Source organism: Diadema antillarum, unplaced genomic scaffold (genome assembly GCF_040938485.1).
Source record: "Diadema antillarum isolate AM-2024a unplaced genomic scaffold, OU_Dant_1.0 scf00000184, whole genome shotgun sequence".
Classification (NCBI taxonomy): Eukaryota; Metazoa; Echinodermata; class Echinoidea; order Diadematoida; family Diadematidae; genus Diadema; species Diadema antillarum.
Window position 1 is genome coordinate 467679 of NW_027271073.1, and position 26979 is coordinate 494657.

The 26979-nt window shown below is 37.9% G+C and overlaps 1 protein-coding gene across 1 annotated transcript in view; it reads right to left on the reverse strand.

Moving 5' to 3' along the window:
* Positions 1 to 9221: 9221 nt before the first annotated feature.
* LOC139723278 (serine/threonine-protein kinase 10-like) overlaps positions 9222 to 26979 on the reverse strand; it is a 55588-nt gene continuing 37830 nt past the window's right edge. The window contains exons 6-18 of the mRNA XM_071634535.1: positions 25349 to 25430; positions 24767 to 24871; positions 23224 to 23361; positions 20964 to 21680; positions 15837 to 15967; positions 15002 to 15125; positions 14247 to 14375; positions 13209 to 13464; positions 12393 to 12517; positions 11559 to 11750; positions 10968 to 11093; positions 10087 to 10200; positions 9222 to 9347 (exon numbers count right to left, since the gene is read on the reverse strand). Of these exons, the coding sequence (XP_071490636.1) occupies positions 9222 to 9347; positions 10087 to 10200; positions 10968 to 11093; positions 11559 to 11750; positions 12393 to 12517; positions 13209 to 13464; positions 14247 to 14375; positions 15002 to 15125; positions 15837 to 15967; positions 20964 to 21680; positions 23224 to 23361; positions 24767 to 24871; positions 25349 to 25430 (2365 nt within the window). The remainder of the gene's footprint in view (positions 9348 to 10086; positions 10201 to 10967; positions 11094 to 11558; positions 11751 to 12392; positions 12518 to 13208; positions 13465 to 14246; positions 14376 to 15001; positions 15126 to 15836; positions 15968 to 20963; positions 21681 to 23223; positions 23362 to 24766; positions 24872 to 25348; positions 25431 to 26979) is intronic.

A 26979-nucleotide genomic window follows, 5' to 3' on the forward strand; every position in this document is an offset into this window, starting at 1 on the left:
GAATGTTTCTAGAAGACTTGTACTGTAAATAGATTTTGGACATTGTCCTATACATGTGAATGATAGCCATTGTTTATACTGTGTCCAACTATATAAGAAATTCAACTGCCCTGAGTCCCAGTCTTTGACAGCAAAATCAGCTTGCCATGTGTAGCGTCCATTTTGGTCAATTGTAGGGAGAATTTACAAGGTCAGTCATCTTTATTTAAAAGATGTAAAGGTAATGCATTAGATTGAACCTCAACCATGGACATGATTACGAGGATTAAAGGACATACATGATATATATATATACCCTTTACCTTGAAAGCAAACACGATTATTGATAGCCGTTTAAGACTTTATGTCGGGCTGTACTGTTGAAAGAAGTTAAAAATTAATTTTGGTCATCAAATCTGATGAGTAGTTGACTCAGACCAAGCCATCAGTAGTCAATGAGTTATGATCTCTGTCTCATTCCAGTGTATGCTAGTCCAGGAACTACATTTAAAGGCGCATAGTCCCGGTGGGTGAGAGGGCGCTGTTGGATGATACTGCCGATCACCGTTAGCATGATACGAAGATTGCCGAAGTTGAGCTGTCATCGAGAGTAAAGCGCGTAGGTGTTGCTAGGTAATGTTGCCTTCGTTGTCTTCTCTGCGCATCATGCAGTCTGTAGTGATGCCAGGAAGCGGGCTTATGTGCTTCTTATATGACATCACAAAAGAAGTTTGCTAAAGCTGTCATCCCCCACAGCCGAATCATGAGCCGAACTGTGATCGGACTACTGACTACAGTGGATCGGACTACTTTGGACTCTGGGAAATGGGTCACAGCATAAGCGCTAAAGAGGAGTCGATAGCATAGGTCTCTATAGGAAACTTGCGCCGTGCGTCCGCGTACGCATTCAACTAAACCACCGGGACCATGTGCCTTTAAACACTTGAAGCCATTATTCCTGATTCCCACCGTGAAGGAAGACTCACTTATCGATTCACTTCATTTCAAGAATTTTGTTTCTCTCAGTCGAAGTAAGCAAAAACACAAACAAATATACACCCATTGTATGTGATTTATCAACAAAATATTTCCACCATGTACAGTATGTAGGATTTTGTTTATCAAAAGTAAAATTTTCTATGACAGATATATGTACAATAAGTGTGATATTTCCAAGGGATATTACACTGTATGCAAAGTTTGTAATCACCCAATATGTGAATCTCATCCTGATGATAAAAGTCATATCTGCCTCATGGAAGAATTCCTGAAGAAGTTTGTTGTCTATTAAAAGCAATAATATTGGAAGCCATTTATTTGTTTACCTTAAAAGAAATATTTGATACAGGAAATTGCCCATGTGTTGTATACATCATGATATAAGTATTTTGATTAACATTTTCAAATACTACCAAAGAACACTGCCAGGGATAGGACAGTCAATCTCACAATCTTTGTGAGACATTATGAGACATCTTTTTCTTTGTATGTTTACTTCACTAATGAGGGTTGTCAGTTAAAACGTGTCTGAAAAATCAAGCTGGAGGTATCTTTAGTATGAGTATTACATATCCTGTGAAAACAATAGAGTTTATTTACTGTCAGATTATGTCGTGATCATTTGGAGTTGGTGGCTTCCCATTGTGATGCAATCAGAAAACTTTTTCATACTAACAAGTCAGGATGTAGAATTAAGTCAGTTCTAAGTCAGTATTGATCTTAGTGTAGCAAAAAGAAAAAACGCAATATTTTGACCCTTATCACTCATTATGACACTCTTTTATTTCTCCTCCACATTTTTAGGCTTCTGTGTAATTTGTACACCAGCATTTAATATCTCACATGGAAAAGCCACTGCTGAGTATACATATGAAACGCCATATCAGACTAGATTGTTTTACCCTATCATAATAAAGCGAGACTATGATTTTGGGGGGTGAGCATGTCAAAGAGTTTTGTAGGTATTCTCTTTTGTAGTCTTGTGAATTGTTGTTTTTTTTTTTTTTTTGGTGAACAGATGATCAAAGAAGACTTATCACAAACCTTGAAACTATTTCCAGGGATTGAGGATGCAAGTATTCTTTGTGAAAATTTTCACTTAGAAGTAAATATATTCTCATTGGAAATACTTAAAGTCAAGGTAAAAAGTTGGGAGTTTCATTTAAAGTACAATGTACAGTGTATTTGTGTGCATTTATGTGTATAAGATATGCATGTATAAACACAGACAACTCAAATGTGTTGCTTGAGTGTTTCTCCCTCAAAACACTCAAAATAGGTGAATTCAGTGATCCTGCATCAAGTCAATGATGCAGCCTCCATTAAAGAAGGCTATGGACATCATTATTACTACATACATCATTGTCCAACGGTGATACAGAGATTCTGTGTACATGTATTGTACATTCTATTTCAGTAGTATTAGCGTACTAGAAGTAATGACTGTAAACAGTGTTTGTAAGTTGTAGCAGAGGGGCTCCGTACTTAACGACTATAAGTCTTGCCAGGTGTATCCAGTGGTAATAATGTGGACTATGCACTCACGCATTCGTGACGTAAGCAAGTCAGTTTGACACTGACAGTGGTGCCATGCAAACATGAGCTATGTTTATCATCTTCCAGCCAGCCTATTCTTTTTCTTTTGTTTCTATTTTTGAGCTTCCAAAGGCACGTAACTCATCCGTCTCATTTAAAACTGGTTGATTCATGTACCATGTGTTCCAAGTTTTGAAAATAAACAAAATGTATTTTGTTGCTAAAAAATGACCATGATGTTCTTGTTGTACTGTAAAGCTGCTGGTAGAGCATGTTTGATGTGCTGTAATTACTCCAAATATTTTGAAGGGTGTGTATATTTGTTGATGTGGTATTTGCTTGGTTCTGCTTTATTCATCGTTGGGCATTTTCACCTGGACAATGAATTTACATTTATCCTCACAGACAAACTCATCAAAAGTTGTGGTGCACATGTATCTCACTACTTTTTTTTTTTTTTTTGGGGGGGGGGGGGAGGTTAACTCCAAATACTAAGAATTTACATTACAGTGTAATGACATGTAAATTAAAGGGATACATGAACAGAAAATTAAATGAGCTTGTGTGTGTGTGTGTGTGTGTGAGATATACGACTGCTCACATGTATCATAAATACATACCACACATAGACAATGAAGTGGATTGAGCGTCTGTCAATCATTTTTGCGATCCACATTCAGTACAGAGAAATCCCGTTACAAGCTCACTTACAGTGAGCAATCACTTTTAGCGTGAATTCAGCAGTCCCGATTTCCTAATACTGTACATTGTATTTCGCAGATCTGATTGTAGTATGTTGTTGTTGTTGAGTTTATTGGCGTATTGAGTTTATTGTAGTATGTTTAAAAGTTACCGGTCATAAGGTAAAATCAGTAGTCCCAGCAACCTCGTTTTCAAGGGAGTTTCCCTGTACATTGTATTGTGTTAACACACTGCTGAATTTAGGGCTAGGTTCTAAGCCACGAAGATTGGCCAAACAGCTACAGTAGATCTATACAACTACACCATGCACAACAATAAACAAAAGCAACCAGACAAGAGTTGTGATACTGAGGACGACTGCTTTATTACCATTTGAGAGAAAACAAGAAGCACAGTATAAACTATGGCAGAGAAGGGAAACAGTCTCAGCTAGCGATGTCAGAATTGTGGAGACTTGTGTTCTTTGACGTCCTCTCATATAGACTCCTCCGCTTCATATCTTTTCAAATAAAAATCCCAATTATGCTTTATATACAAGAATATATGTACTACATGATGCTAAATACAAAATCAAAGAGAAATTAATTTCAGAGTACAAACTTGCTGGTGTTTCAATGATACCATTTTTGCTTCACTGGCGCAAGTTTCTTATATAACCGTTAGGAAACATATTATATGAGCAGACTGTGACGTTCTGCCTTGTACTGTTAAGAGTAAGCAAATAATACATCAAGCTCCTTTTCCAAAAGGCGAGGTACAAATCAAAGAGACATACAATAATTCATACCCATCCATAAAATTTTCAACACTTTCCTTACATGTACATTTCTTTTTTAATTACCCTTACATTTTACTTTGTACATGATTATGCTCACATAGCATGGCTGTCCAAAACAGTTTCATAATTATTCATGATATAAATGAAGTGTATTTACACACACATTGCGCATCAACATATGGATTACTCCTTACATTCTTATCATACTTGGCTTTAAAAAAGTGACTATCATATGAAACCTGTTTTAATTTCCCTTTTTTCAATACTGAGTAACATTAACATTCACCAAATCATATATTTCTAAATATTACTTTGAACAATCTTATCCACATATTTTCACAAATGTGTCAGAAAACTTAATGCCACATTTGAGGAGAGCATTAGATTTCTTTCAGCATCTTAACAATAGCATAATCATTTCCATGGATACCAGCTATTCTCTCCAAGAAAGTAAGACCGATAAAAATATCAACAACTTACACGCAGATAGTGTGCTTAATACAGAGCAGTTTTAGACCCTACATTGCTCTGAAGTAGTATACCTATTGATGCTGTCCTACCATACAGCTTACACAAGTCTGCTACACACAACAGGCTGAACTCCTAGCAATGTATGGAAGAGAGTTGTACGTTGTATATCTTTTAAGTATGTTTACCATGTATGCAAACTGAAAATTGAAAGCTGTGTCTACACAGCACAGAGAAAACCTGTCTTCTGAATCAGATATCCTTGGTTTAGTCATGAAAGTTTACCTATACAGTTCGACCTCGATTATTTGGCCATGTCGGGAACGGCGCTCATCCGGATAAGCGAATTGGCTGGATACGGGAGACACAATGTTAATGTATATAGCTGCCGTCCAAGCTGCCGTCCCAGTGCACTGGCAGCTAGGCAGGTAGCGTACCCCGCAACGGTGATGTAATCTATGCTAGCCTGCGCAAATTGTAGTCCCTTCTTCACAAAAATAAAGTATATCTTGTAGATAAATCGTGTGAGTTTTGTAGAAATTTTAATTGAGTTTAAAGTCACTGTTTTTTCTCAATTTTTGGATGAAAAAAACAAAGTCCTTCACTGCTTGAACGCGTCCGGATAATAGAGATTTCCGGATAAAAGGAGGCCGGATAATCAAGGTCGAACTGTAGTAACATTTGTGTTTGTGCATGTGCATATCTTCATTGTACAGTAAACAGCAGCATGGTAGAACTGAACTTGAGCTTTTAATGTCATCTGACTCTCATATTTCTTGAAGCTACACAAACCAGATGGTTTCTTCTATAATAAATAAAATGATAATTGGCAATCTATGCAGACTATGACATAAAATCAGCAAAGAAGCTGTATCAGGCACATTTTCCTAGGTCTCAATTCCACACTTGCTTTTACAAACAGTGATGCTACTGTAGCCTGATCAGCAGTCACGTCAAAGTCAGGGTTTCACTAATACAATCTTCTGGTTTCACTGCTTCCAATCTTATGGTTTCATTGGAGAGAAAGACAAAAACTTCTGCTGGCTGAATAAGTGAGTACTGTGCAATCTTAAGAATAATTAAGCACAAAAATTCAAATTTAAGTAAGCTTGTCAATATCTCTTACAGAATACAAAACTGTTATTTCAATAGGGAAGCCAGGGTATCTACCACCCAAAATAACATTTACATGAGGATTTATCTAAAATGTATGCATAATTAGCAGAATTTACTTCATGAACATCAACAGAAATTGTTACATAATGACATTACTGAGTTTACCCCCACATGACTTTTGTTAAATTCCACATAATTTTGCATAATATTCAGGCAAAATTGATAAGTACAATAAGAATGTGGAAACTCCTGCAGATATATGAAATATTACTCTGCAAATCAATATTTTCTCTTCTCTAACAATACATAGCACTGTACATGTACACCAAAATAAAACATATAGAATTTATTTTCTACAATGTTCTGATATGACATAACAGCCCTACAGAGTGCTCTAACATATCTTTATGATGGATAAACATTCATATTTCCTCAAACTGGAAAACATCTACTGTAAAAGTGGAAATTTTTGCGGTGTGGAAATTTCCATGCATTTTGTGTGACCGGATAGTAGCGCGAAAATAAAAGCAGGCAAATACTTTTGCTTGTTACATGTACCACTATGTATTATCTCCATTCTGCAGAATTAAAACACACAAAATTTATCTCACTTGGCAGAGCATGAAAAATTACTTGCGCAAAAATATTCACTTTTACAGTAGTCTTTAGTGGTGTTTGTGGCACAAAAGTTTCACCTGCACTCCCACCATATATAGACATTATACAAAGTTTCATGTAATATCGGTATGTGACATCCAATTAACTAGAGAAATTTTGCTCTGTGTATCACCAGTATATGTCTGTTCACACAAAATTGGTGAAATTCTGCTGATCTTGGTTTTCTAGGTTATATGATGTTGTGACTAAACAGGTAAACAATGAAAACTATCAAATCAAGATCTGACCTTAAGTACAACAAGGTCATGAAATCTGGTTGTTAAGTGATTACATAAATGTCTTTAAATCTAAGTACTTACCAGTTAAAAGAATATGAGCAATAATACAAACAAAACCCATGAACATCATGCAATTACAGCAATGTTGTAAAAACTCTCTAATAAGCAAATGTACGGTGGAAAGACAAGGGCTTTTTAAACAATCACAAAAAATGATATTTAGGTCTGATTATGTTAACATACTGATGAATACCCAACAGTCTCCACTACACTAACATTTCCACTTTCATTACTTGAGCAAACCAAAGGATTGCATACAAACATAATTTAAGTGTGCCACTTTTTTCAGGCTGTTGTAAAGGCACGGGAGAGAGAAAAATGCATGTGTACAAAACACACTTAAGGCTTCAAAGACACAATTGCAGTGTGTTGGATAATATTAGAGCTTGATAAACTTCAGGGTTTATCGCTAGATTGATTGTTATGTTTCAACAGCTGATTCCTGCTACAGCACTGACTAGGAAGATGAAGCAGAGGTAATGATTTGATATTGGACCCTAAGTTTGATAACTGGTACATCAAACACCAATTCAGATAATATTACTGCCTAACTTTGAGAAAAAAAGTCACAGAGTATTGTAGCAGCAGGCTTTCAATAAGCAGACTAATTCTTGTATAAAGAAAGGTGTAAAGGCAACAGCCATTGAGAACAGACTGACATCAAAGTACGACTGGACTTTGTAACAAGGGATTATACTTTAAGAATCTATTATTCAACACAGGCTTACAAACCCTAATGGAACAAGGCTTTGCTGCTAAATGTTATGAAAACAAACATGAACACACAAGGCCTTGTTACAAGACTAAATGAGGTTGACTTACTGTTCACATTAGTTAAGATTAAGTGCTCACTTGTTTGAATACATGTAATCACAGGTCATGAGGTCACATTGGAAGTCAAACATGTACTGAGTGTCAACATAAACAATCTCACATTATGTTACTCGATAAAAATGAAAATAAAACGTTCATCATTACTTGAACCGAGACTACACCATACATCACTGGAATGTCTCCCAACACACACTTTCCTTGACAAGATAAATACACTTGATTTCTCCTATTTACCAAACGATCTCAATTTGGCCTGAGACATTGATGTACTCATAGTTATTGAATGCAAGGAAAAAAACACGCAAGCAAGCAAACAAACATGACATCATGAAGCAAAACAAAACAAACCCATGCTTCTACTCCTGGACTGCAGTGCTCAGTTTGACATAGAAATCTAGGGAGAAAGTCTAGAAGCATGTCAATGTCTTTTAAAGATATTGCTACTGGCAAACATTTTGGATTTCCATCTCTGGGACTGCCGCAAATATTAGCGACAAAAAGCCACAGAGTTCAAATGACGTGTCTTCTGAGACTCTATGATCAAACTCTTCGGAATCTTTGCATCACTTACTCCTAGTTCATGCCAACATTATCTGAGACTCGCACTGAGACTTACCTCTATCTTCCTACTCCAGCAGTCAACTCATACAATCAGGTGCAAACATTCTCCATGTGAGTCCATTAGAGACTGAAGTCACATTATAATAACTGGTCAAAGTGTAACACCATCTTCACCTGACAGTGTTTGATTGGCTGTTCGCTGGTCACATGATCAGCTCAGAATAAAATGGTCAAAGTACCAAACATTCTTCCGTATTTGAAAAATGTCCCAAGATATTTTGCGTACTTTTACAACATACAGTGTTTTAAGTCGGGACTAACAAACATTGATATTACCTTCAATACCTATCAATTCTCTCTACTATCTGAACAAGGTTCAATCACCTCAAAGCTCTATGAGTCATGAAAGTAAAAACTAGATAAGATAACCCTGAGGCATTCCTTCAAATGTTTTAATCACAATCCTCCCTCGATGCTTTCTGAGCAGACAGGAGGAAAACAGGTCACTGACTCAAAATGGCAAACTGGTCATCAGTCAGCGGTCAGTGCAATTTGAGCCCTAGTAATCCACAATCAATAGCTTACACATGCAATCAAAGCAGGAAAGAAAACCTACCTAAGTCAACAACATTTTAACGTCAGCTGAAACAACAATCATCTCTCTAGCTAAAGCCACAGATGTCATGCCAGAAAAAATAACAACAAACAAGCAGAAGAGTGGTTGACAACTCTCACTGAGCTAGGCCAGCTTCCTATCATCCATGGTAGAAATCATCCTTTGACATTATCATGAGGAGAGATGGGGTCACACATCTAGTCTCCAGCTATAATCATTCGATAGTCAAAAGTTGGTTTTGCGGTGTTTTGGATGCATGATGGAGCTAAGAGTGTGTTCTTCATACTCTTCCTCACATTTGGACTTCCTCCCTTGTGTTACTGTCATCCAGAGAGGCCATAATCATGAGAGAAAAAGATCCCTACATCAACCCAGACAACATGAGGTCTCTGTCTCTTGTTCTTGTCCTGTTTGTCTGTGTGTCTGTCACACAATCCTATCCATTATCTATATCATTCCTTCATAATGTTCTCCACACAGGTGTCATGGAAACTCCACTCAGGTATAATGGAGACTCCACTCAGGTGTTATGGAGACTCCACTCAGGTATTATGGAGACTCCACTGGCTTACTGTGTAGCTTTGATGGGAGAAATAGAGAGATGGAGAGAGAGATAGGAAAGGAAAGAGGGAGGGATGATGTCAGGATTGGAACCAGGATGGCATCCAAGGTCCTACTAGAGAGCACTCAGGCTGTGTCTCTTATACTTCATTGCATCAGAGTTGCTTGCTGCTGGCTCAGCGTTGCCAGAGTAAAACTCCTCCTGCTTCTCAAGCTCCCTGTTAAAGTTCTCCTCCAATTCCTACATCAGAGAAAAAAAGAGGATGTCTTCTGTAGATGGTATACAAACTAGAATATAGCTGCTCTTACAAATTTGACTGTATAAAGGAGAGATATTTTCTTTTTTGTTTTTGGCTGATTTTGTTAAACTATCTAACAAGTGGTCATTTGCTATCAACAGCTTTAGCAAAATAAAAATAAACATAAATGTGTGCTTGCAGGTATATGGGCAGATAAGAACACTTAACTATTTTGAAACATGGTTGCTTTTTATCATCCGTAATGACATAGGATTGGGGGGGGGGGGGGGGGTAACATTCATCACAAACTTCATAGAAGTGTTTTCTTCCCATGTAAACCTTAGCCTTTATGAGGTACTAAGTGCATAGCATGACAGGGTACGGAAAGAAATTGATTCCAATAGACATCCACCCTCTACACCCTACAAGACACCACTGCCCAACCACCCTAATACCCACCCTGACACCCAATCCTGTCCCCCTCCTCACATCACCCTGCCCCATCAACCCTGAAACCCAATCCCATCCCTCTCCTTTCATCACCCTACCCCACCCACCCTAAAACCAAATCCCATCTCCCCTCCTCTCATCACCCTGCCCCACCCACTCTAAAACCAAATCCCATCTCCCCTCCTCTCATCACCCTGCCCCACCCACCCTAAAACCAAATCCCATCTCCCCTCCTCTCATCACCCTGCCCCACCCACCGTGAAACCCAATCCCCTCTCCCCTCCTCCTTACCTTCTTACGAGGCCTCAGTTGCTCCTTCCACTTTTTGACCTCCTCTGCATGACTATCATCCCGTTCTTTGACCTTCACCGTCTCTTGCTCCATCAGCACCTTCCTCTTCTCATTCTGAGGGTAGGGTGAGAATCAAAGATGGATTGAATTGACAAAAGCACAGAAGTAGTAGCCAAGTAGCTGCCAAGATTTACTTTATGCATGATCTAGTGAGTGCTAATATTTAATGTCTCGATCATTTAATCTAGCTGATCACATCCCACTGATCAGAGGCAACTTTAATAACTTTTAAACTGTGACATTCTGATGCGTACCATGACTAATCCCTGGGGCACTATTTCCTGCTCTTTTCTTCAATTTTCTACGTTCACAGTTAAACAATATATAATAGCTTTTCTAATACACTTAAGCCATGTGACTACATCACGTAACACCCCATCATGCACTTACTGGCTACTACATGGATTCTCATGGCAGAATACATTTCAAGAGAACATGTAGTATTTCCATCTGCCTCCCACATCACAGCATCCATTGAACAACTTCCCACCATACAGTTTTAATCAAAACTCTTATTATGTCATACTAGACGGCAGCTAAAACAATGAATATAGGTACCAGCTGAAAAGATCCACATGAAAAACAAACTTGTTTTAATTGCACCTAGCAGTTTAAAGGGGTAAATTTCTTTCATGTGCAATCAGACTTATTCTCAACCCAAACTGCATCAATTTGCTTGCTAGTACAATATAAACCAGGTAGGACTACTGAGAAGAATGATGAGTAGATACAGATTCACAAGAACTGCTGCACCCACGTCAGCTACTTTTCACTAAGTGAAGCTAGAGGCAAAGGAGATGACGATGAGCCAAAAGACTTACATGATCAGTCAAGAGTTCCTGATTGATGGCAGCGTGTCTCTGTCTCAAGTCAATCAGCTGCTTCTCCTGTTTCTCTTTCTGCTTGTTCATCTCTGCCTTGTATCGCTTGCTTTCGTTGTCTTGGAACTACAGGATGAGAGATGTAAACATATCAGAAGATTGTATGGCAAGACTATCAGGGAAAGATTATATTTTGTTCTGCACTTTTCCTTCTATACTGTAACATTTGAGCTGATTATCAATAAATGGAAAGCTAAAGAATATTTCTTGGAAGGGCTCAAAATTTCCACCATTTGGAATTAGCTTGCAATATATCAGAAAGCTCTACTAGGAAACCTGTCCGACTGATGCGATTTGCCAGGAAAATGAGTTGGTTGGAGTACTTTGGAATAAAAAGTGTAAAATAATTTCGATCGTAATACATCACTTTTATTCCTGAAGAGCCCTCCCCATTAGTTGTGGGTACATAGGACATTACCAGTACGTGATGATCAAATTGTGCCCCAGCAGTAGTAATAAATCACATGCAGCATAGAAGCTGCATTTGATTTAGTCAAGAGTCAAAGGTCATTCATGTGACCCTTGACCTACCTCTTTAAGCTTCTCTCTCTCCTGTTCTGCTGTCAAGTTCTGCTTATTGATCTGTAAGCTCTTCTTGAACATCGCCAGCCTCGCTCGTCCTTCATTTCTCAGTCGCCGCGGTAACTGCCTCTGGTCCTGGACATGCTTCTCTTTCAATTCGTCCTCCTCACGCTCAAAGTGGCTCTTGAGCTGCTGTACCTCCTAAGCAGACAAACCAAGGCACAGAACATCTCACTGTGATTAGGGGATCCAGATTCACGCATTTTTTATGTCCATTAACCTTAACGTTCAATATAAACTGTGAAACAATGTATGTTTCCAATGTGGACAAAATAATGATTATCAGTTTTCCTTACCGTGAAGTAACAAAATTCTACATGACCTTTGCCACATGGGCCTTTAACATCAAGATTTATAAATAACGCCCTCTATAGGGCAGAAGCACACGCAGGTCTCACGTTGATGTAACACACACATGAAAGAATCCAAGTTATAGACTAAACAAATCACAAACCATCACTGATATGAACATGATATGGTAATTAACATAAAAACCATAGTATAAGTGCTGTAGAATGACTGAACAGGTATAACTGTCTATATCACACCTGTACCATTGCATCTTGTAAGAACAGGTATAACTGTCTATATCACACCTGTACCATTGCACCTTGTAAATGAAAAAAGAGATCATCATAATCCTAAGCACTGCATAAGTTGAAAAGTGAGGTGAGCTGATATTGGTAGATGTAGTGCGAGTTTGGGAACTATGGATCGAAGAACTAAAAAGATGAGGAAGGAGATTATCTCTTTCCTACCACTAGAGGGAGTCCTATCACCTACCTTCTCTTGCCGCATGACCAGGTGATGGCGCTGAAGGAAGAACATGTCTTTGAGTTGGTTTTTGGAAATCTGGTGTCTCTCCTTTAGATGTCTTTCTTCCATCTCCCAGATGGCTGATTCTCTCGCTGCAGGGTGGAGGAAAAATCACACTGACCAGAATAACATCCAAGTTTACAGGAACTTCAGTTTGGGTTAACGACGTGTTTGGCACACGTCACACACTTTAGCATAATTCAATGGCATGGTACTTTTTACCTTTCACTTTCAATATTGTATCTCAATATTTCATGAAATTGTAAGGGCAGAATTTGTTTTGTTTCAGCTCTGGACCCTATCCAACTGAATAATTAAAAATGTAACTACTGGAAGAGAAAGAAGGAACACTTAGCGAAGACTGCATCTGTGCTTTATCCCTGAGTTGTCAACTGGCCAGGAGTTCAGGCAGAGAAAAACACAACCTCTCAATGAATTGAATAAAATTCAAATAATAACCTAACAACTTTGCACTCCTCTGGAGAGAGCCATCTATGTGTATTCACACTTTACATAAATGATTACATAAATGGTTTTTAACATTCCATTTATACAATTCAAGTGTTTATCCTTTCTTTTTCAATTAAAAGGCTTCCAACAGAAAAAGAAATGGTTTGCTCATGCAAGAATCAGTGTTATAACTATGGTGTGAGGTAGAGATAGACGATGTAATAGGTTTAGTAAATCAAGCTACATGAATTCTGGTAAATTTGACTTCTAACTGGTCTTGTCTGCATCACTGGTACAAGAGTTCCTAACTATCCCATCATTCTTAGAACCCACCTCTGAGCTTGTTGTGTTTCTCCACCAGGAATTTATGTTCTAGCTGTGCCACCTGAGATCGATGAGCCTGAGTAAGCTTCAAGATCTGTGCCTCCATGTCTTCCCGTTGCCTAGAGAGGAATTCCCTCTCCTCATCCTGCTGGCGAACTTCAAACTCCTCTCGACGTTTCCTCACTGTCTCTCGGTCACCCTTGGTACTCTTCAGCTCCCTCGCTGCTCTCTTCTTACCCTCCCTAAACTGCCTCATTTCTTTGTCCTGTAGAAGAGACATAACAATAAATAACTGACACTCTTTACCTCTATTAATCAAATCAAGTCATCCATCATCATCTTCACCATTATCATTACAAGTATAATGATATTAACAATATACAAATACTTATGATAATAATGTTGCTTCACTAAACAGGTTAACCTCATCACAATTAACACTATCTTCTACTGGGCCCTTCCATCAACATACATACTCAAATGTTACCTGGCACACATTTTCCAACATGGCTGAGGAAGTCTAAAGCTTTCTCAACAATACAATATGCCGAGTCAATTTTTTTCTTTTTCAGTAGCAAATACGGTGATCTCTAATCAAATTATATATTCTTGTATGTTACGTGAAACAGATCAGGGTACAACATTCATACTCAGCCCAGTTTACATTGTAGCAGATTATATCCATTCAGTAAATGATTTCAAAACTTTAACCCACTGAGGACAAATCCAGAGTATACTCGGGCAGGTGTCTATGGGAAATGCATGTTATACCAGAATCAGCTCATCCTCAATGGGTTAAGCCATCAGACCAAATATTTCAACAACAAAAGTAAGAAGGAAAACATCTTTTTATTTCTGAGATACAATGTCAACAAAGTCATTTTTGTGTGATAGCGCAAACACATGCACACCTATACCAAGAAGACTAACCAATTAGGCTATAGTGGAAGGTTGTGACACGTGCTGATGCTTCTCTGGCTGTCTTTTGGCCACTTCTATTCTATCTCACATGTCATATCACTTTGTCCTAGTTCACAAGAGTCATACCTGATCAGACTTGACTCTCTTCTTGGTTGATTTCAGTTCGGCTTCTTGTGATAACTCCAGTTTTTCCACATTCTGCTTCTGTTGTCGGTTGAGAATCTCAATCTCCATGTCAAACTTCTTCATCATTACCTGGAGTCAAAAAGAATTTCACATTGCTCTTCAAAGTTATCAGATCTGCTGTCAAACATGAAGGAGGTCTTCAGGTAATTATCACAAGTGCCGTCAGAAAGCAGAGATTATTCTGTCTACTCTTTTGACCCTTTCAATGAAATGATTTAAAGAATTGAGAGATATTTCACTTTAAATCACCTGTTTTAGAACTGTTCATCATAGATTCATTACACAGGGTATATAAAAATCACATTGCAGAACTACTGCATTGAGCACTAACAGTTATGAATGCATAACAAGATGCTAAGATCTTTCTAGACATTCATACAAAACACTTCAACTTCCCCATCTGTACATTGCTACTGGTGTCACCTACATATCAACAAATCCTCATTTTAAACTAAAATCATATTTGGCACTCAAAACAAGAAAATACTGACACCACTGGGTCTTTTTTTCCCCAGAATCTTTGAAAATCAACTTAACCCCATAATGATAGAATATGAGAATTTTTTTCTGAACAACCTGATTGCATGAGATCTAATCTAGAAATAAATACTCCATGATATAATTCCTTTTTTTTCTTATGATGCAGAATCTGATATGATGTCTGCCCAGAGAGGAGGAGGATGTTGCTAGGTTACCCCTTTCTCATTCTCCTGCTTCTTGTCCAGCTGCTCCATCTGTTGTAGGATCTTGGTGGCGAGGTTGTTAGACTCCTTCGTCTCTCCTTTCCTCATCCTACGAATCTCCCGAAGCTCATTCTTCCTGTAGTCACAACAAATCATACAATACACCATCTTTATACTTATCCTCATCTAATGCCATTGTGACATCATCATGAAAGTTCCTTCACCTCCACACAGCACTGCACTCTCGTCTCAATGGAATTTCATTGGAGAGTCACCAATTGATTCTTGTGTTTGTCGAAGACATTTCACACAACACTGTCTCATCATGACTTTTAAATGTGCTACTCTTTTCAACAACCATTTTTTTCTAGTGTCAATGCAAGAAATCACAATCAATTCATCACAGAAATACTACTGATATTTAACAGACCACCCTTCCCATTAAAAAAGCTACAAGTTAGATTAGAGAAGTTTAAGGGCAGTAAACAGAGGGATAAAAGACAAAAAACATAAGGTGATGATCATGAACAGCTTCTATCAGCTGACAGCTCAAGTGAGCCAAGACATTTCTATCCTATTTATGATGATGATTATTATTTTTTTAATAGAATTGTCAATATATTGTCATTTTCAATATGATGTCACTTCTGAATACTATTTGAGTAGCAGCATAATATTCCTAGTGGAAGGGGGAAGGAGGATTATCTTGACAAAGAAGAATCTGCTGACCAAATTCCTTTTACCACTGAATACTGGTACAAGTCACTCCAGATCAAGAAATGTGTTCATAAATATAAGGAAATAGTTGTATAGGAGTCCACACATTCAGCTGATGGGATGTTCATACCTGAGAGCATGGAGCTCCTTTGCCTTGTCCTCATCACCAGCTTTGACAACCTTATGGGTTGTCAGGGTAACGACCTTTCCATCCAGGACGAATTTTCTTGTCTTCTTCAGCGTCTTGTAAGAAGGCTTGTCCTGTAAATCATGTGTGTGTAAACATAAGATTCAAATTAGATATGAATTTACATTGATGAAGGGCAATTTGTCAATAGGTTGCAAACATAGGATTATTGACATAGAGGAACACTAAAAACTCCTGATTCATGTTTGCCTACAGGCTGATTTACTACTGAAAAGAGAAAGAGAAATAGCGCTGTTTGAGATGGAATACTTCCATTTCTTGAAACATCTTTGATTTGTGATGGGTGCACAGCCATATCAATAACAAAAAAATCCATGACAGATTGTATATTGACTACATTCAAGTAAATTGAAATTCTCAACATTGACCAACTGCCTCTTCAATGACCTTGACCTTTCTATGTTGGAACATTTTAACTATGCTTTACATTATCATCGATATGGCAAAATAACATTTCATGTGGAAACAGGGATCTACGTAAATGGTAATACACATAAATTACAACATATCCACGACAGATAAACAACATCAGGAACGGCATCATGACAGTGAGTTCCATTGTGCAAAGTTTTAAAATCATTTTTCTGGGTAACTGCAGGATTTACTTTAGTTCCAGCAAGCACTTTAAAAAATGCACTAATCATTACTCATTCCAGTTGTTAGTTGAACTGACAAAAGAAATGAGACAGGCAAGGAACAGTCACTATTGGGCACATGTGCTTCCATTTAGGGGGAGTGATCAAGAAGTAACCAAGGCAACAACTTCTGTCCACAAAGTAAAGGAAAACATGCATTTGCAGGTGGATAGTAATCACATTCATGTAAGAGAACTGTGAACAAATATTTCAGTGTGAAAATTAGATTGAATATAAAAACATAACATTTCCTTGGCATGCTGGAACAAAAAAGGAGAAAGAAAAATGCATACACATACAAAAAACAAATGGTGCCTGAAGAACATTCACTGAGAAGTAAGATGTATGATATGAACAATAATTAAAACAAAGCTGATGTAACACCCATGTGGCTGAGACATTTAACACACTAATATTGCATGGTCTACCTCATATGGAGTGTAAATTAAAGTTTGGAGAGATTTACTTTCTTTGTAAAGTTCTCTTACTAACATTCAGACACTCATAAGTTCCTTCATATATGTCAACCAGTCAGCATATAAACCTCATGGTCTTATTTCACAGATTTCATTGCAACCAAATTGTCAAAGCTCACTTATAACTTTTATCACACATGTATCTGAGTTGCCTTCATTTCTGACATTAAAGTCTTCAAAACAAAAGGAGAAATGGAGCTGTATACTTATGACAATGTATTCACAATTGACAAAGGCAAAGGCATAGTTTTTTATGACCAACTGAATGATGCAGATGAAAAAAGATGAAACACAAATTGAAAAACAAAGAAAAAAACCCAAAACAATAAAAAAGATAACTCAAAAATATTGAAATGAACTAGCACTGAATAATGAGAGATGGTTCTTTCATCCAATCTTGTACTACAATGGTCACGTAACATGATTCTTTTCTAACATTGGTCTTGATTGCAGCTTGTTTTTATTTCTATCAAATAAAGCATGGATCATTGATTGCAGCTTGTTTTTATTTCTATCACATAAAGCATGGATCATGACTTGAAAACTGCATGAACCAGGAGGGACAGTGAATCAAACTACAATGATAGCTGAGTATGCATCGCTGTACGGACACAAAAACAAATGCCACACTGTAAACTAAATTCATAACTAATTACACTGAATCAAATCAAAATCAAATAAAATGACACATAATACACAACAAATCATGGTCATTTATCATGTCACTCTGATTGAAGAATTGTGAAAATAATCCTCCTTTTTCAAACTCTATTAAATACATGTTAAAGCCAGAACCTACATAAGGAATATATTCCCCACCAGGCACTGTGTGTTCACATTCTCTTGCTACAGTATAATACCTTACTCTGGCCTTAGCACCGGGGCATGTCAGCTGATTGGATAGAGACACACAATCATTCATTTCTCAGTATATAGTGCTGAAGGTGACTGCACTTTACACTTGGAAGTCATTCTCAGAAGTCATTCACACAATCAAGATGATCTTTAGTTCTTTCTACAAGTGTGCCTACAAATATCCATTACTTTCAACTGAGTATTGCCTGTGAGAGGAATAATCTAATTCCATATCAGAACAGCATTAAAAGGAGCAACTCCAGCATTAACTGTAATAGGAAAGATAATGTCTAGCATACCTGGTAGACGTGTCATGTGTCAAAGCAACCATTAAGTAATCTACAACTCACAAGGTCATCACAATGCAATCCCTTTGTAATTCAGATTTTTCAGATTCTGCTTGTAAAACAAGCAAAACACAAGACACAATTGGTCTTACATGCTAATCAATGAAAGATACCAAAGATAGCAAAGGCAGATAAACGGTACAAGCTTACAGCGTGTGGTCTGTGAAGCTACAAAGATGCACAAGGTCGAATTCACTATGGTTCTGATGTCCTGTTAGCCTCAACTGACGTATGAACTCTTCAAAACTATTTCGCTAATGGACTATCGTCATAGCGATCTGATATTAACTTCCTGTGAAACAAACTACCCACAGCAATCCTGGCAATCAATTTTCAGTTTTGCCTGAACAGACATCCTGTCACAGTTTTAACCCACTTCAGGTCAGAATCAACTTGTGTTGATAAAATTACCTACTATCGTGAAATCATGCCGGATGCATAATGAATGGAAACTAGTTTATACAGTGCCTTGTGAACATATACATCGGATGTGTGTATTTGGCATACTGCACAAAGCATATGAATCACTATATCAACAAGAGGACAAAGATATGAAAAACAAAATAAAACTTAGATCATACAATTTTGAGAAAAAAAAATATGAAAATGAAAAAAAAAGCCAGTATAATGCAACTGGAAGAAAGAAGAGAGTTTAAAACCAAAGTTCTTAAAAATCATGATTCTTTTTGGTAATTTATTTTTCATTTCATAACCCTGTGACTATGGAAAGAGATTAATTCCTTCAAGAGTTTTGAATTTCATCCAGAATACTTCTATACTGGAATGTCACTATCTTCCTTCAAAACACAAAGGCAGCATAAACAATAAACAACACAGGTTTGTCTTCTTCTGTTTCAAGACATATAAGACCTAAACCTGGAATTTACTCATCAATGCAAGTTTGCACTTTATGAGAACAAAATTATTTTAACTATTTGTTTTGTTGAGTTAAAATAATGAACTTTCAACAAGTTGAGTAAAAGATTACAAAACAAAAAATATGAAAAAAACAAGAAAAAAACAACATAAAACATGTTAAGATGTTTACAAGCACACGTCTGATACTTACCATAAGAATGACACTTCAAATTTTTACATAAACATTAAAATCTATAACAAAAGAAATTCAAAGTGAAGCACAAGCTAATTTATCACTACAAAAACAGAAAGGCAGCAAATCATAACATTTAAACTGCTTGCTTTCAAAGAAAACTACATTTACTAACTCCACCTAAGAGGTGCAAAAGAAAAAAAGATTTTAAACACAAGAAGACAACAAAACAAATGTTTACATTTTGGAAGGAGAAAAACAAGGCACAAGCCACCAAGGCCAGATTTGTTTGATTTCAAAAAACAGAATCCATCTCTGCCTAAAAAACTTCCAAGTTACTTCACTAGGTGAGCATCATGTTTTGTTTTGTTTTGTTTTTTTATACTTGATTTATCTTGAAAGAGGACTCTATATACACCTCATAATCACAAGAAACTTTATATCCCTGACATGAAAAGCCTCTGTAATTCCTACTCTTTATCATATTTTATACCAATATGGCATTTGGTGTCCAAGTTTTCATCCCACAAGCATATATTTTTCTAGAAAACAATGAGAACTTCATCTAACATGACAAAATGGTACAAAACATGGGTTCAGACTGAAGAAATTACAATGGAATCTACACACCAAGAGCCTCTTATTAGTTTTCTTCCATGAAATGCACTGGTCTGGTGATGTCTTCAGATGACACTAATTTTAAAATAAATAAGCTTGTGGTTTGTAACAATATGTGTCTAGAGTCATTATGGTTTGATGAAAGCGGATGAGCTGCAGTATGATGAAATTTTCATATGATATGATGGTACTTTGTGGTCTCAATTTATCCACTAAAATTTTCCACTAATGGTATCTCAGCATTGCTCACAATGTGAACCACGTCAAAATGGTGCAAGACTTTTGACAAGCTTCAGATAACACTTCAACAAGAGTCACAAACACTGGGTCCTATTTCTGCTCATTAATCCTGCTATTACCTTTTTTTTCTCAGCACCTTTTCCATAATGTCATAATTTTTTTCACTTTTTTTTTTTTTTTTGGGGGGGGGGGGGGTGGGGGGTAAAGAGGAGAGTAACAATAACAGTAATTCTTTATGCAACTTTTTTTTTTTTTTAAGGAACCAGAAGCTATCCTGACAACATGCAAAAATCATTGTTTGGCATGCAATGAGAGATCGAAAGAATTAGTCTTCTTACCGATCAAGAGCACTCATTACAAGATTTTGATTCAGACTTCTAAGTCAGGCTCAATGGGTTACCTGATTACCAAAATTCTCTGTGCCTTTCAAAACTTTTTTTTTTTTTTCAATCTTCCTAAAATGATGAAAATACTCAAATGATGTTTGAAGCTCATTTGAGTTCTTACCAAAGCTCAAAACTGAAAACTGTCAAACATCACTTGAGATTTTAATCCTGCATGAGATCTGAGAAAACATAATGTCAAATCTGACAACAAGACTACTAAGTGATGACTTGTTCTACACTAAATCAAGCAAAATGTGCTGCATGTACGGACAAGGGAGAGGCATGGCATGGGCGGGGCATGGGCGGGGCATGGGTGGGGCAAGGACATGGCACGCAGGTGGATCATGCAATCAGTGTGCAAGCAAGGGTGGAGGTGTCTACAGGGGAATGACAGTGAAAAGTGGCTTGTTGAAGAATCGGTTGAGTGTGATTTAGCCTGACCTCATGGTGCTGTTTCTTGGGCTCTGAGGGTGTGAGTGGGGGCTCCATGCTCTCCACGCTGTCGATGGTCATCTCGCTGCCTGCATCCGAGTAGCGGTCCATTGACTTTCGGCTGACCACTGAGTCTTTGCCAGAGGTGAGCTGGGGCACAAGTGCGATGTTCCCATTCTTGGCATTGTCTGTTACTGGTGGCGGAGTCGACCTCTTTTCACTGATCATGATAGCATCTCCATTGACAAGAATCTCTTGAGGAGCCTCCGGAGTACTCTTTGCATTCTCCACCTCAGCAAAGATGCCTTCATCGGCTTGCTCCCCTTCATCTCTCTTCCCAGTTCTCTTCTCATCGTCTGAGAGATACTTGCCAGGCTGGCTATCTGTGGAGGCAATGACTTCTCCTACATGATTTCCTCTTTCCTTCTCATCACCAGTCTCCTCCCTCCCTCCCTCGTCCTCCCTCTTATCACCAACATCATCCAGACCCCTCCCATCATCACCACCCCCTTCCATGTTGGCATCAGAGGAAAGCCCTTCATCACTGTTTAACCCTACATCATCCCTTCTGCTCTCATCACTGCTGACCGGGGATGGTAACTCAGACCCTTCACGTACCATTTCTTCATGTTTGTCTAGGATGGAGTTGTCATGGTTGGCGACACTGTTCTGGTGGTTACTACCGTTGGTGGTAATGCTTGCATTCTGCTCCAGTTCCGCTCCCAGCTAGACAAGAGAGAACCAAGTAACAGGTTGTGAGAGATAAAACATTATTATCACCAAGCTGCTCTTTCTGGCATTACTTGAACATTCGTTTTCAGAGGATAATTGATGAACATTCAAACGATGAACATTTCTAGAGATATAGTCTGTGATAATTATGTCCATACAAAGTACATCACTCTTGGTTTCTAACATGTTTACCATACACTTATCCAGAATGGAGACTATCTAGATGTCATCATCATTAATCAATCTGTGTTATCGTATCAGAGTGATGAATGCCAGTCCATCACATTACCTCAGGGTATTCCCTGTGAAGAAAGCTTTCTGTTCAACAGTTTCAGTTTCTCAACAATGCTTAACAACTTTGCTGTCACAGAGAAGTGAAGTGTCTACTTCAGAGCAGTGTTCTTCTATAGAGTGAAGTACTTTCGGGCTTGTGATTGACAAGACAAATGAATATGTCTACATAAAAATATAGAAAAGCAACAATGGAGGGTGGATCATGATCAAAACTTTGTAAGTTTTCAAGGAATAGATCATCTCATTTCCTAATGATAGTAATCAAAATTATTCATCATAAAATCGAGTACACTGTCTCAGCAGTCTAATGCACAAACTTCCAACAAAAAATTTTAATAAGTCCATTTGAATTCCAGCAGCACACACAAGCATCTAAAAAAAATGTTCCTATAAATCTACTCAAGGGATCACTAAAATTGTTGACTCACTTCATGCTACCAAATATCATTTTAATCACATTTGCCTCTGGAGGTCAAGGCACTTTAATCTGTCTGTACTAGATATGTGCACAGAGAATGATACTTGGGAACATTGCTATTTCACTGTCACTAAAATTGTCCACATTTACTTCAACATTCTGGCTTTAGTTCATAGATTTGGCAATTATGCCACATAATACCATATTCAATGTTGTGTTGTGATGTCTGTGTTGTTATAGACATAAAGCAAAATCTGGAAATAGAGGTCAGTTAAGATAAACCTTTCCAATGAAGTGGAGTGCAGTGTAAATATGGCAAATATTATGGATGGGTGTTAACTGATGCCACCTGTGAATTGTCAATGTTTCCAAAACAGATATATGACACTATACAAATTCTGTGGATCATCACCATCAACAGTTTATTTTTAGGCTGAATATTGACGTCACTCATATCACTGCTAATCTTTGATGGAGAGTAGATCATCCTCACACTACACTGCGAGTTTCCTCCGATTTCCCCAGATCTTCCTATCCATAAAAAGCTTCACATGAGGGGTGTCAGAGTAGTGGTTGGATGACACAGATTCAAAGATAAATCAGTCTCAGCCATTACTCGATGTGAAAATTGGTCCACTATTCATAAAAGTTCAGTCCATCATAAATGTGTCTTCAATTCCTTTCTAATGTCAAATGTATGAGAACAAGATTTGGTGACATATTATGGGACAAGATGTTCATATTGCACTGGGCCATTGATTCCAAATTTCAAACAAGTACTCAGGGCTGAGAGAACTGAAACAGAGACTACCAGAGGATACCAACCTCTCTCCCTTTCCTCTTGATGGATGGTGAGATGTGTAGCTGGGATGAGATGGCTGGAGGAGTTGATGGGGTGGTTGGCGCGGTAACTGCCTCACTGCTTCCCACGCTGGCGGTATCCACAGAGTACCTCCTGTTGACCTGTGAGTAGATCCACAAATAACTTCAGCCACAGAAGTCATACAGGTGGATGTCTTATGTGGTAAATACCAGCATACTACCAATACTGGCATCAATGGCAAACGACTTACACTGCTGATACTCCTCTTGCATAAAACAAAGAATTCTCTTTCCATCTATCTACCTATCTATATATCTATCTCTGTTTATCTATCTATCTATCTATCTATCTATTTATCTATCTACCTATCTATATATCTATCTATCTCTGTCTATCTATCTAAATCTATCTATCTATCTATCTATCTATCTATCTATTTCTCTATCTCCCTCTCTGCCTTCCTCTCTGTATGTTTCTCTCCCTGTTTCTCTCTCTCAAATATTTAGAAATGACGTATGATTGATCATCATGTCTTTTTTCACCTCTTCCTAAATGAGGGTCATCAAGCATTATACAGAGCATTTTTCAGACACCTCCATTATTTCATTGACATTAGATGCACTGCTGGTTACAATGAATTCAACTGAGAAGATCACTAATTGATGAGACTAGTTTACTGCTTAATCATACTCATTAATTATTGTATAAGCTGTTATTTTCGTGAGGGTTTAATTTTCGCAAATTTTGAGAATCACAGTTGGATCACGAATTTAACAACACACAAAAATGTCGCCATACGTTAAGGTAACAGTGCGCTTATGAAGGCCTCTGTGTCAATTCGCGAAAACAGCATCTTGCGAAAATGTCCGTGACCTCCTCATTCACGAAAATATCTGTACGCAAAAATAACATCGTATACAGTAAGTCTTTGCATCTCAGGTACCTAATGTACAAAGTTATGGGCAGTTTATTGGTTCCCTTTCAACTTTATTTGATTGAAAGGGAGGAGCAGGATTGGAAGTCCACAAATATCTACAAAGTAGTCTACTTTTGGCATTAGGCAATTAAGTTAGCATGAGGACTGAAGAAAACTTCCACATTCTCAGAATATCAATATACAGCAGAATGATTTTGGGTTTGCCCTGGAGGAGGGGTTGTTAGTTAAGATGATAGAGACCAGGTAGCATGAAGAGGAGCGACATGAGCAGCCTGACTGAATCCATCTTCGTCTGCTGCCCTACAAGGGTACAGTCGAAAACCATGAATAGTGGCCATCAGCTAATATGTGCATCGAAGCATATGCTCATCGGTAACGGTCTACTCTAGCCAAGATTCTTGGGCTGTGTGTGTGTGTGCTTACACAGAGATCAGTCATAAAGCTATACAAGATTTGTTACAGGGATTCTCAAATATATCAGAACCAGGCCAGCCTTCCCACTTCATTATAAGCCCACTCTAGTGGGTCTTTATGCTGTTGGACATGAGCTGGAAGTCAGTACACAAAGCCATATATTACTTCAAGGTACAGATAGAGGGCAGTCTTACCGCATCCTCTGGCATGTCTTGGAGCTCCTCATAGACATCAGCCTTAGCCTCAGCCAGAAGGTCTCTGATTGGCTTTGTGTCCGTCGCATCTGAAACCCAGGGGTGCTAGGTTTACATAGAATGGAAGAAAAGCAACATAAAACTTACGATGAGATTTGTCCATAGGTATTCATTAACCTGTTGAGGACGAGTCCCAAATATACTCGGGCAGGTGTCTATGGGAAATGCGTGTTGTGGCAAAATCAAATCCATAACGGGTTAAGAATAATCAGAAATGTAAACTGCAAAGTATAAGTAGTATAAGATATTTCAATGCAAGTAATTGTATAATTTGAGTCCTCATTCCAAAGCCCATAACCCCAGAACAAGATTACATGAATAGCTAAGTAGATTTTTTTTTGCACACAAATATACAATGTACACACCTTTCAAACATTCCTGTCAAAATTTTCTGTCAGAAATCTAAACAGCTCCAGTACAAAGAAGTTTAGGAGTGTATATAATATATTGTAACACAGTATCTGAATCTTGATTATTGTTCGTCTGTCTCCCTAGATAATGCCACGTCATTTCAATATTTACCTTGAGAAGTTCTACTGCCGATGGTCTTGTCTCAGGATTCTTGTCCAAACACTTCTTCAGGAAATCATTGAATTCTCTTGACCTGTGCAGAACATGGCAAGACAAAAATTAAACGCGTTTAGACTCAAACATGTGGTAGTCATGTTCATTAGACATACAATGACATCTTAAGTGACAATCCAACTGAGGTGGACTGAAAGTGGTCAAATAATATCTTGAAAAACAAATGTGCTACATGCATGCAAGAACAGATAAAAAAATATTTCATATCAGCACTTACAACTTTGATTTCAATACTTTAAATCCACTGTTAATATGATAAATATCGGACATGCTACATAACTGATATACTACAATGCATTACGAAGTGAAATTAAAGCCAGCTAACAGCTAACAGACATAAACAAGGCAAGTCAGTATGAAATACACACCAGTCCATGAAGTCAACTGTCTCCACACTGAGAGTGAGAGGCTTGTAAACAAACAAGTCTTCCATCGTGCTGCTGATTGTTTAACACATCCAACCCTTTCCTGACTAACTCCAGGCTGGGCAACTTGTGGATATCCGCACTTAAATGAAAATGACACTCCGTAAGATTTATGCCTTAAGATCCAGCATGGCATCAACGTAACTGACACCTCCACACAAGCTGGAGTACAATGAAAATTATCCAGTCAAATATCATTCCATGATAAGGGGTATCTCTCAAAATGGGGCTTAAAATCTGCAAAACTGATGGCGGACCATGGGATGTAGTAATGAAATCCAACCAAGGAAACTCCAGAAATCACAGCAAGTTAATCTGATGTTCCTGGAGATATATTTCAGGTTACTTCTCTATATACTTGTGTGTGGGTGACCAAGTAAAGAATGAAGGAGGGACAGAACATGGCTTCAAATACGTGATCATGGATTAACGCCTTTGAACCGAAGCAAACGTCACAACAGACCAGTGAGCTACGGGTGGGGGTGTCACTGACTCAGGACAAGAGCTGTTTAGCCAGGAGGAAGTGGAGGAGTGCTCTGGGAGCTTGGGCTACAAGCTGCTCCCACAAGGTGAGGCAGATATGCACACAGGGGTCATTTTTTTTTAAGGTGATATATGATCCATTGACAGGTGTGAGGAAAGGTTGGTGGATCAACATGATTACAAATTTCCCCTCTCTCTTCCCCCTCCCTCCCTATTCATCCCTCTCTTTCTTCCTCCTTTGACCCTTTCTCTCCCTCTCTCTCTCTATCTTTCTCTGTCATATATATACATACATTTATCTATCTTTCTCTCCATTTCCCCTTCTCTTTATCTATCTGTCTGCCTATATCCATGTGTATATCTCTCTGTCTACTGATCTATCTATCTCTCTATCTATCTATCTATCTGTCTGTCTATCTATCTATCTATCTGTCTATATCCATGTGTATATCTCTCTGTCTACTGATCTCTCTCTCTATCTATCTATCTATCTATCTGTCTGTCTATCTATCTATCTGTCTATATCCATGTGTATATCTCTCTGTCTACTGATCTCTCTCTCTATCTATCTATCTATCTGTCTGTCTATCTATCTATCTGTCTATATCCATGTGTATATCTCTCTGTCTACTGATCTCTCTATCTATCTATCTATCTATA